Raw genomic sequence first — 12,120 nt, forward strand, 5'->3', positions numbered from 1 at the left:
CACGGTAATCACTGGCCTGTTTTACAAGGTGTGCAAGGCCTTTTAACCTGGGTGGCCAAAAAACCCGGATGAGTTTGGACAGACCAGACACAAATGCTAGCTCTCTGCTAACCTAAAAACTTCTCTTCTCCATGTTTAGCCCTGCAGGGTTCAGTGAGCTATTTTGGGGTTTTGTCATGTTTCCAGGCTTCTTGTTTTTGTGCATTTCCAGTGTGATTCATATTGTGGTGCAGGTTTTGGGAATTACACATTTTTATGGTCTAGAGTTGTGGTATGTTAGAAAGTTTAATAACCTCAAATTCATTGGCATGAAGATGGTGCACATGTGGAATAACAAAGATGGAGGATGGTTGACAAGTGAGATCTGAGAGTGGCAGCAGCAACTGGCAGCAAACCGCCTCACCCATAACTTTTTTTCTCTCACTGCCTCTCGGATTCAGACCTCCATACTACCACACCCACCTACCTCCACCACCACCACGTCCGCAACCATCCACCCCGTCCACCACCACAATGTCCACCACATCCACCACCACATCCGCCACCACCATGTCCACCACCAACACCATGTCCACCACCACAGCCACCACCACATCCACCACGAGGCCACTACCACGTCCACCACTGCTATAGGTGTCACATTTGCGAAAGTTAAAACTATTGGCATTGTAAATGACAAAGCTATTAATTTCGCTATTTTCAAAAACAACACATAAATAAAAAATGTGTCATTTACAATACCAATAGCTCAAACGTTCCTAATGCGAGACCTATTGCATTGCAAATGCTTGTTTCTTCTAGCTATTCAATGTTTGGCATAAATTTGTTAACACACTCGTAGTCTGATCTTTGGGGATATTATTATAGAAATGTATTAACGCTCTACCATTTCCTCCTATCATATTCACTAATAGGTTCTGGTAATAATAAGTCTCAATTGAGTTTCGTATTGATCAGCCCTGCCGTATTAGAGACATAAATACATACTCCCCCTTTGTTATGCCCCTGCTCGCTGATAATTGCAGGTGTATGAAAAGTTTGAAAACTATTAATGTGTTTTTCCTTAGCTGCCCAGGTATCTTGTAGACAGATTATGGAATATTCTTCTACAAAAGTTAACCACTGTGGGTCTCTTACTTTAGTGGATAAACCCGCAGTATTCCAGAAGAGTATTTTACATGCCTTAACTGTGTCTTCCTTTACCTGTCCCCCTCCTGGTAAGTTAGTAATCACATCTCCAAAGGGGTTGTCCCCATCCATAGTTGCTATTACTACGTTGATAGAACTAATTTCAGAATTGCCTTGAGAATTAATGCAGTTTACATCCATGACCACACCCTCACTTATATGATCTAAATGGGAATTACATTCTATCCCATTCTCACACGGAATATCTTGACAGTGGTCCTGCTTGTGTGAGATATCACCCTGGAGCGGTAAAAATTCCAGTCTCCTATGACCGTCTTCCCTCAAATGCTGTATTCTTGGTTAACCTATGTCTTCCAAAGTAGTTGACAGATCAAAACGATTGTAAAGCGGGACATAACATGGTCTCATTGAGTCAGCATATAGGTCCCTTACTTGTTTTTTAGCAAAATTCACAGCTGGGGGCGGATAAAAGGCACCTAAAGGTAAAACGTTAATTTCAGTATAATTAAAAAGTGCATTCCCTGCCCAGTGAGAACTGCATGGACTAGCGTAAGTTCGCTAAAGGTCAAAACAATACAATCTCCCTGTAGGGTTTTCCGGCCCTTTCCCAGCCTAGTAAACCGTCTGACCATTTTAAAACTTTTGAATAATGCATCAGTCAAGGTCAAAGTCAAAGTCAAATGATCTTTATTCGGATTGTAAAACATCCATAAAAGTACACATAAAAAACCAGCAGAAATATAGAACACATATTACATTTGGTTACAAGCTCATAGCAATGCATCATTTTCCATGTGCAGAAATGCAATCGTTAGTACAAAATGTGCAATGTGCAATAAGCAAGGTGCAAAATCGCATAGTGCCAGTTTCTCAGTCAATTAGCATGGAGGCATGGGACCGAACAGCTGCTTTAAGAAAGCAGCTCATCATGAAGATGACCTCGTCCGTTTTCAACAGTGACAGATCTTTAAAAGCTAATTTAAAATCCGTCAAAGCATATTTTCTGCAGTGCGGCATTATAAAGTGCAAAGTAAGCATTCTGTAAAAACCACAAAAAAAGATAAAATGAGGCAGACTTTGTTTGCCGCCTGTATTGCAGGGGCAATTTAATTTTTCCACATTTTTGTTAAAACCTAGGGGCAAACTGAGTAAGTTTATAATGCTTCCATCCCTAAACCGGAATAGCAAGCTCCTGTTCCACCTGCCAACCTTTAAACGGAGATAGCCCTGGGGCAAAGCAGATGGTTTGCCGATTTGCTCCATAAGGGAAGTGTATCTAACTGTGGTCGGCTTGGCCCGGTCACGCATTAACCTCTCCTTACGGTAGCGATCGTAAAGGGCCTTTTTTCATACATTCTTATGTGTATGGTTAATCGATTGCGGTAATGTAAAAAGGTGACCCAGCCCCACACTTGATAACTACTATCCACAGCCTTAAACCAAGGTATAAGTTTAGCCCTTTCACAATTTAAGCAGTCAGTGATGATGTCACGTGACAGGGAGGCAGCAGGGTTGCACCAGATTTTTGTCCAAAATAGTGGGGGTCGAGATCTTATAAAGTCCTCAATGTAGTGGAGGTTAAGTTCTCTATGACAAATATGGGTTGGTGCACTGATTACCCCCCCCCAGGATCTTCCGACAAAATCTATTTTCTTCAGACTGTAGTTGGGTACAGTTAGAGTAACCCCATACCTCGGCGCCGTAGGTGCCAACCGGAAGACATTGTGTTCTGTAAATTTGTAGCAGTGACATAATCACGTCTGCCTGATGAGGTTGGCGAAGGGAAACTAAAGAATTTATAGCCTTACTCATTTTGTTCCTTCCTTGCGCTACATGTGGTTGCCAGGAGCCAGTATTTGAAAATAGCAACCCCAAGTAGGGGAAAGTGCATGTGCTTTTTAGAGTGTTGTCCCCTGATTGAATGTGGCTTCTTTTATAGCTTTTAGGCCCACAGGACATTATAAAAGATTTTCTAAAATTGGTACATAATCCCAAATCTGCCATGTATTTAACAAAACCCAAAATTAAAAATCGCAGAGCATTGGGTGTGCGGCCCATAAGGACCGCATCGTCCGCATAAAGAAGTGCAGGGACAGGTTTACCTTGGACTTGCGGAACATCATTACTTATTTTAGCCAAAGAAACACTCAAATCATTTATGTACAGAATAAAAAGCAAGGGGGCCAGGACACAACCCTGTCTGACCCCCCTGCCAATTAAAATATCATTAGAAACTTCACCATCATTGTTAATGCGGACTCGGGCTTTCAGGTTGCTATGAAGATGTGCCAGAAAATAAACTAAGGTTTCATCTAGACCATAGTTCAGCAAGACAGACCATAAGCGGGAACGATTAACAAAATCAAAAGCAGAACTTAAATCCATGAAACCAAAATATAGGGGGGATTTTTTGGCGATCGTGTATTTGGCCATGAGTAGGTTTAAGTTCAAACACTGCTCCACCGTTCCAACTTTACTTCTAAAACCTAGCTGGCAGGGGTGTAGGATGGAGTTTTCTTCCGCCCAAGTACTGATTCTGTTAAAAAGGACCCTACCTAAGACTTTTAATGTATTGTCGATTAGGGATATAGGGCGATAGCATCCGGGGTCGAGTCCATCGCCTTTTTAGGTTTCGCCTATTATCATTCGCTTGCGAATGTAATAGGCGGAAATTCAAGGGCTCGATCGACTCGTCAAACCACTGCGGTTTTTGCACAGTGCATGTGAGTCACGTGACCACAAAAGCGGGTCACGTGACCACACAAGCACGCGCATCTCCCTAATCCGCCTGCCACACTTCTCCTCCCCTTGCTCGCATTCCCGCCCCCCCACCAGGCTCTCCCGCCCCCATCCGGCTTCCCTCCGGCCATTTGCCAGCATACACTCTCCAAGCGCATCGTGCTTTCGCACACAGGCATTAACTCCCAAGAGCAGAAGATCAGCTGTGAGTTACTGTGACTTCTCTCAACCTATTGTGCGCTTTTTGAAGCCAATTCTTTGTGCATAAATTAAATCATATCCTCTATGCCTTGCAACTCATATCCGTCAATCTGAGCAGACTGTGCGTGGCATTTTGGCATCTCATTAGTTTGTGGGGCTGAATGCAATCGTCAAAAAGTTCCATTGCAAAAAATCAACTGCCAAGGATAGAGGATGTCCATGCCAGAGATTCAGGTTACTACTACCATATTATCCACACACACAGTTTGCCACTGCAGCACCCTAAGTGTTCTTTCTGTGTTTAAAGTTGTTTGTCCTGGCCGCCTGCCACACTTCTCCTCCCCTCGCTCGCATTCCCGCCCCCCCACCAGGCTCTCCCGCCCCCATCCGGCTTCCCTCCGGCCATTTGCCAGCATACACTCGCCAAGCGCATCGCGCTTTCGCACACAGGCATTAACTCCCACGAGCAGAAGATCAGCTGTGAGTTACTGTGACTTCTCTCAACCTATTGTGCGCTTTTTGAAGCCAATTCTTTGTGCATAAATTAAATCATATCCTCTATGCCCTGCAACTCATATCCGTCAATCTGAGCAGACTGTGCGTGACATTTTGGCATCTCATTAGTTTGTGGGGCTGAATGTATGTTAAATTAACAACACATTACTTACTGCGCCACACAAGTTACAAAATAGTGACACAGTCGGGCCGGCCTCGCGCATTGCCCTCTCACGAGTAACGATATTTACCAGAGGTTAACTTTACTCTGAGCTCAGAGCACTGAGAGCAGCCCTCAGAGATACACAATCGTCAAAAAGTTCCTTTGCAAAAAATCAACTGCCAAGGATAGAGGATGTCCATGCCAGAGATTCAGGTTACTACTACCATTATCCACACACACAGTTTGCCACTGCAGCACCCTAAGTGTTCTTTCTGTGTTTAAAGTTGTTTGTCCTGGCCCAAAAAAAATTATGTATCATGAGTCGGATCAGATGTAAAAAGAACCGCAGTGGAATACGGTTTAACAACTAGTATGTATTGTGGCTAGATTAGTGTTGAACTATGTGATACTAGGGTTCAGCTCAGGCTTGCCCCTGCATGCACAGCCAATTCATAGGCACAGGCAAGGCAATCCTAAGAGCTGTTCGTGCAGCGCTGCCTGTGCACGTATTAAAAAAAATCAGCTCTGACTCTCTCACTCCCGCGCATAAATAGAATGCCATTAATAACCAGAACTCAGGCTCTGTGACTCACATCAGTCAGATTGTGCGTGGCATTTTGTGGCAAAAAACATATAACTAACGATTGTAGTGTGGGCCTGTATGTTAATTGTGCGACAATCATCCCTGAAGCATTTCCGACCCCCCTTATTAAAAATATTTTAAAAAAAGATCACCTTTTATCTTACAGCATCACATGAGTTACAAAATGACCAGGACGGCCGGGTGAACTGAAAGCTGGGAAAGCAGTCCTAGCAGATTAAGTTTAAACAGCTAGGATTGTAACGTGAGACCGCTGAGGAGGAAGACACCCCCAGACTGGTCCGACGATTCATCACAATGAGTTCTGCCTGTCTGAACACTCCCCATCCATTTAACTGAGTCATAAACTGAACTAGGCATCTTCAACAAGCACTGGCGTTGCCAATAGCTTTCGCATTTGGAAAGTTGGCATTGTTATTGTCATTGTCAATAACAATATATAAATATAAAATGTCATTTACAAAACCAATAGCTCCAACTTTCCAAATGCGAAACCTATTGGCAACGCCAGTGCTTGTTTAAATATAGGGACAATGGTGCTGCAGGACCAAGTTTCCGGGACAGTCGTGAGGGATAAATTATTAAAGACGTTGCATAGCAAGGGAGCCCAGAAATCCGGTGCGGATTTAATTTGGTCAATGGATAGGCCGTCTGGGCCAGGGGCTTTATTCCCCGCGCTTTCTGCAATAGCGTCCTCCACCTCCGGCAACAAGATATTTAAGGGCTTAATGGCTGGGGTGAGTTCAAACAGCTCACCCGCCGTTGGGGCATCATAAATCTTAGAGAAGTGCTCAGTCCACACATCCCCAGTTAGGTTACAATTAATGGGGGAGATATTAGAGCCCAGTAATCTAAGATTCCTGACTTCCCTCCAAAACCCTGCAACGTCTCGTAGGGTAGCTGTACGAACAAGCGAGTCCCAATGTTCTTTTAGTAGCTCTTCCGATCTAACATTCAGACAATGTTTATATCTGGATCTCAAAGTCCTTACTAAGGACGGATCACGGGGGGCAGCAGATAGGGCTGCCCTTAAATCCCAGTTAGCTTTAGAACATGAGATATCAAACCACCTGGGACGGGTTTGGAGATTTCAGTTTTTATGGCCTTACAGAGCTCACAGAATGAGTTTACAATGTCGAGGCCCGGGCTGGGGGTAGATAGACAAACCGAGACAAGAGTAGGATGTTTTTTGATGACTCTAGCCAGGACATCCTGGTTGTCTATCCCCTTCCAGGCTACCCTTAACCTGTCCGTTGATACTGTTAAATTTTTGGCCCCAATTTCGGTTTTCTTCCTCAGAGTTTTAATTGTTTTAAAGCAAATAAAAATGGGATAGTGGTCGCTGTATATTGACCTAATAACCTTATATTTTAGTAAGAGATCCTCAAGAAGAGATGAGATAAATACATAATCTATAGTTGTAGAGCTTCCACGCCCTATGTAGGTAGGAACGGGTAAATTAATTGCAACAGTATCTAGTTTATCCATTACATTAACTAGATCACGTGATGCCAGCAGATCGCGTAATTCATCTCCTCTCCTACATGGTGGGAATCTGGGGTGGATATGAGCATTAAAATCACCTCCCAGACAAATGCCGTCAAATTTTCCGTATTTTTGACCCTCCTCAACTTCATCAATGAAGTTAAACAAATTCAAAAAATTAATGTTGGGATGGGTTGTGAAGTCATTATTATAGAAGTTGATAAAACATAACTTTAACCGGCCCATGTATTTCAACGCCATGAAACTATTATTATTAGTTGGCAGAAGTTCCGTGTTGACTCCATTTGTAATTTTAACCCAAATTGATAAACCCCCACTGGGACGGCCAATGGGAAGGGAGGGGACGATCAAATTATGACCGCTATAGCCCTCAAGGAGTAGGGGTCTTGTACACCAGGTTTCCTGCAGCAATAAAACGTCAAAACTGGTAACCCAATCAGTCCAGGACTTAATGTTCATTTTGGCATTAAGGCCAGCAATGTTCCAACTCAGGATTGAAAATTCATCGGAGGCTGTAATGGGGCCATGGCCCTGGGCACCACTAGAACAGTCCGATGACAACCTATGCCTACCTAAAGAATTACGCGATGTTACAATAGGGCAAATGGATGGAACACCAGCAGAAGTTACCTTACAAATGCAGTTACCAGCTGAAGTGTGAGATGAGATTTCTAATGGTCAGTCCAAACTACAAGTGTCTTCGAGTGCACTATATCTGTTAAAAAGTGGGAAAGGGGGTGGTACAGGAAAAAGTGGAAAAGATGGTGGGGCAGAAAGGAGTTGCCTAGGTGGAGGCCTATAAAAATAGGCCAAAGGCAAGGGAGTAACAACAGTGGATGGGGCAGGGTAGATGCTATTGCGATTAAGTATGTGTTTAGCAGTCCCAGGATACCTAAAATTTAGAACGATGCAGTCCCCGTTAAAATCTTTACGTAAGGGGCCAACCCAGCTTACACGGCGGGCAGACAAAATTTCTCGTCAAATATCGTGGCCGACCCCCTTGTGTTTAGTTAGCCAGTCGATACACTTGTTGTTTAACTGGACCCATGACTCCCCCTGTCCCTCCTTGAGAGGTGGGACGCCTGCCAGTACTAGAACGTATGGGCAGGCGTCAGGTGGTAAGTGGAGGGCAGATTCATGAGGTTGTCTGGGTCTGCTGGCTGCTGGTTGTTCCTTCCTAACGTTATTGCTGCTTTGAGTCACAGATTTCACCGGAATTGTATTAAGGCCCTCCTGTCGTGTGCCATTAGATGTGGTGATGGTGGTAGAAGAAGCGGCAACAACGACAGGAGTAAGCTTGGGTTTAGGGACAGATTTAATTCGCCCTGTATTGGTGTGACTATGTGTGTTGTCAGCCGTAGAGGTACTGCTGACAGGTTTAGGGGCTCTCATCGTGCTACTACTAGGACTAGGCGCGCCACACAAGAAAACCTTGCCCGCTGACTCCAGGTCTTTCAAAAGACGATCGCCCCTCAGCTGGTCAAGGCTGATCGCCCCTTTCCTTTTTACCTCTTCCTTTTTTACAAAATTTTCTAATTTATCTAATCTTTTAAAAACAGCATTAAATTGTTGGATCATTTGACATTCTAGTTGTTTAAAAATAGAGTCCACAATTGTCTCGATAAAATTCCCATTGGGTTTGGGTTGAATAATGCTCTCAGTCAAGAACTCTGTCTGAGTACCCAGGGAGTTGGAGTCATCAATGCAAAAAGTTATAGGGGTAGCTAAATCAATATTTAGGGGCAGTTCAATATTAGCGGTGTTGGCCTCGGATTGTTGTTGTTTCCCTCTAGTCCACATGCTCTGAGGAGTAGCTTGATTTTTATTGCGCGCCGGTTGCTTCCTTTTGTTTACAGTCAATTTCAGGGGGGGGCCTTTTCCTTGAATAATGCATCAGTTTTTTTCCCTAACCAATGAAGAGATTTATTGCCAACACCTTCCCATGTTTCGAGCACTGATGTAGGCAATGACGGGGCATTGGCTAGAATTACAATGTATGGTGTGGAAGCCGGCGGTAAATCAAGACGGTTATTTTCTAGGTTCTCTGGGGGTACCCTTGGCCCAGTTTGGTGTCCCGCTGATCTAATAGTAGCTCCTTTCTTCTCAATTAAGGGCTTATTATGGTAATTATTGGCTTGCAGTTTATTACCGGGAGGAGTAGATCTTTGAGTATGCAATCTAGTTGCATCATACAAGGTGTCTGAGCTTGAAGTTTCTGCGGGTCTGGTGCTGCTGGAATGAGTCCCTACCTGTGGGATTGAGAGTGAACTACGGGGATGGTTGTCACTACATAGCCTATTCACCCCCCTACAATAACTCTGTTATCTCCTCTTAGACATCCCTCTATATTAGCCAGTCTATCTATTAATTTCCCTAAAGCTTCAACCACATAGCTATATAAGTCATCAATTTTCCTCGAAATATTTTCTATGACAAGGGTTTGGCCCTCAATTTGCATGTTCACAGTGGGTCTTGCTGCGCTAACAGAGCTTTTACATACAGCTGTTTTTAATTGTTTACCCAGATTTTTCCTTTTCTCAGGTAACGTCTTTTTACTTGTGCTCGCCGGGCTCTTCCCAACAAGATTTACTGCTTTTGTCCCCACCGAGGCATCCGGATTCGTGCAACGTTTCGAGGGGGGCTGGGGATCGTCCTCTGGGTCACTCACATATAAAAGATCTGATGTCTGCTGAATACACCCATTATGAGCACCTTGAGCAATTTGCCCCTCACATACTGTAGTGACAGATTTGCTAGGAGAGCTAGCACGTGTATTACCTCCCGTTAACATGCCCCTCCTCCCTTGAGTAAGAGTCTCTTCTACAGTATTAATTTGCTCCTCAATGGCCCACACAGCACCAGTCAAATAGGTCATCAGGGATTTTTGTACTCCCGTTTTTGGAACGGAGCTGGCTGTGTGTCCCGTCTTCCTTTTTCCCATTTCTTTGCAGTAAATTAACAGTCAAAATGAGAATCAGGGAACCCAAGCACAGACTAATGATGAAATAAAACTGTCCAACCCACCTTAGAGGGGTGTCCCAGCCCGGCCTCTGACGGTTTATGATGGGTTAAGACAGGCCCGTCTTGGCCCAGTCTTGGCCAGGGCACGCCCGCGCGAGTCCTGTGCTGCGGGCCGCCGTGAAGCTTTAGAAGCCCCTCCAGGGACTCGCAACAAAGTGCGATGTGCAGATTCAGCCAGGGGCCAGCAGCAAAGGTCAGGGTTTCGTGTGACGGTCTCCCGCCCTGCGGGACTGCCGCGAAGCTTTAGAAGCCCCTCCAGGGACTCACAACAAAGTGCGATGTGCAGATTCAGCCAGGGGCCTGCAGCAAAGATCAGGGCTTCGTGTGTCGGTCTCCCCTTCTCAAATTTGCAAACACGCTACAGGTTGGATGACCTCAACTTTACAAATTACTACGGCTAAAGGTTTAGCTTTCGAAAAACTCAGCGCTAAAGATAGACCCAATGCTACTTAACCTCATTAATATCTTGTGCAAGGCTGGCTATGTGGTAGACAAATATACATGCTACGCTTACCAAAATCTTCTAAATCTCACTTGCGGAATGAACAAAAATGGGAGGCAGAACCATGCAAAAGTAATAGAAAATTTGATTGGAAACATATTTACAAATTCTCTTTTACAAATAAGATATCACCAATGTCGTCTGAAACTAAATACATGCTTATTCACAGATCCTTCGGGACCCCCAAAAAACTACATAAACTTAACCTAACTGTGGCGATCATACAAATGACCTGGCGCACATGCTCTTCCATAGTGCCGCTCTGCAAAATTACTGGGATAACATTTTTAAGTTCATTAAAAGTACCTTGGGCATTTACCCCTCTCATAAATTCTCCTACATTTTGCTAAGACAACTTTACCCACAAATAAGAAATAAAGCAGATTAATTTCTTCCAGAGTTAATGCTGACTCAAGCTTGCACATTGGTTCTTACGGATTGGAAGAACTCCAGTATTCTTGCATTTCATATATTGTGTGAATGGCTTACGTTTCTCAGAGAAGTGGATAATACCTTGCAGCAACATAACCCTGTGGCGCCCGCCCAACAGACCGATGTGGGGTTCACTTGATCCTGCTACTTTATCATTTAAGCCACAGTAGGCTGATGATTCTCCCACAATGGCTTAAACAGCATGATTCACTGTACACACCACCCTGGTTATTTATTTTTAACTACCAGTAATGCAACCTATAATTAATTCAAAATCCACTCACTCATACTGATTCACATTGTGTCAATCATGTGTTTGTCTTTCCTACTGTGCATTCACAGATGACAATACATAGTGCATTTACTGCACAGTCTTAACCTCTTCCCGTTACCTTATGTTCCTTTGTTTTGCTTGTGCTTAACTTGTTCTGCAATACAATTGTGATATGAAATTCTGTTTATTATTTGTGCTTTTTAATAGTCTTTGTTTATTTTCTTGCAGCATCAGTAAAGACTATTTTAACAATTCTGAGATACGTTTTCGTCGCTTTCTTTGTACAAAGATAATACTGTTTGCAGTTTAAAAAAATAAATAAACAAAGGTGATAATGTTTTTCCCCAGGTTGCTACGATTCACATACGGCCCTTCATTCCCTGCATTTAAAGTTCCTGAAGAAGATGCTTCTCTAGTTCCTTCAGAAATGGACAATGAATGTGTTGGACAAACTTGGTTTCGCTTTCTACACATGTTGAGGTATTGCACAGATTAATACTATTTTTTTTTTGTCAACGTTTTTATTCAACATGACTCTCACATGACGGTACAGTACATAAAGAACATGCAGGACTTGATACGTACAATGTAAGCTAATGGGAGTACAGCTTCTCTTAATGAGAAGTCCCAACGCACCCTTCCTAAACTTAGGTATGTCCGATTGTTAATCTAAAAAATAGGGCTTATAGACCACACATTTTTTATTAACATGCCCCGACTATCCCTTCCCTTCCCACTTCCTTCCCTGGTGGTGGTGGGTTTTTCTTGTTCCTACAGCTGGGCCGACAAAGGCTAGTCGGTCAGTAAGGAGTGGCACCGAAATAGCTCTTCTTTCTCTCTCTATACCTTGGGGAGGCCTCATGTGTGTAGTGGCATAACCAGGCTTGGGCCCTGGTTAGGTTAGAACTGGAATAGATGCATGGCCCGCACAGAGGGTGGGCAGACAGCCGAGGGAGCCCCCGAGAGAGAAGGGAGACTAGTGGATCCCATTTATATTTTAAGTTTTTGTATTAATCTCTAAAAATGTCTGCTAGTCT

General features: G+C 43.7%; 1 protein-coding gene across 3 annotated transcripts in view; it reads left to right on the forward strand.

Annotated features, from left to right (window-relative positions):
• Positions 1-12,120, forward strand: part of RALGAPB (Ral GTPase activating protein non-catalytic subunit beta) — a 2,268,266-nt gene that overhangs the window by 321,439 nt on the left and 1,934,707 nt on the right. For all 3 annotated transcript variants that reach the window (XM_078652319.1, XM_078652321.1, XM_078652322.1), the window contains one exon: positions 11,432-11,563. In XM_078652319.1, coding sequence (XP_078508445.1) covers positions 11,432-11,563 — 132 coding nt within the window. The remainder of the gene's footprint in view (positions 1-11,431; positions 11,564-12,120) is intronic.

This window comes from Lissotriton helveticus, chromosome 7 (genome assembly GCF_964261635.1).
Source record: "Lissotriton helveticus chromosome 7, aLisHel1.1, whole genome shotgun sequence".
NCBI classification, from domain to species: Eukaryota; Metazoa; Chordata; class Amphibia; order Caudata; family Salamandridae; genus Lissotriton; species Lissotriton helveticus.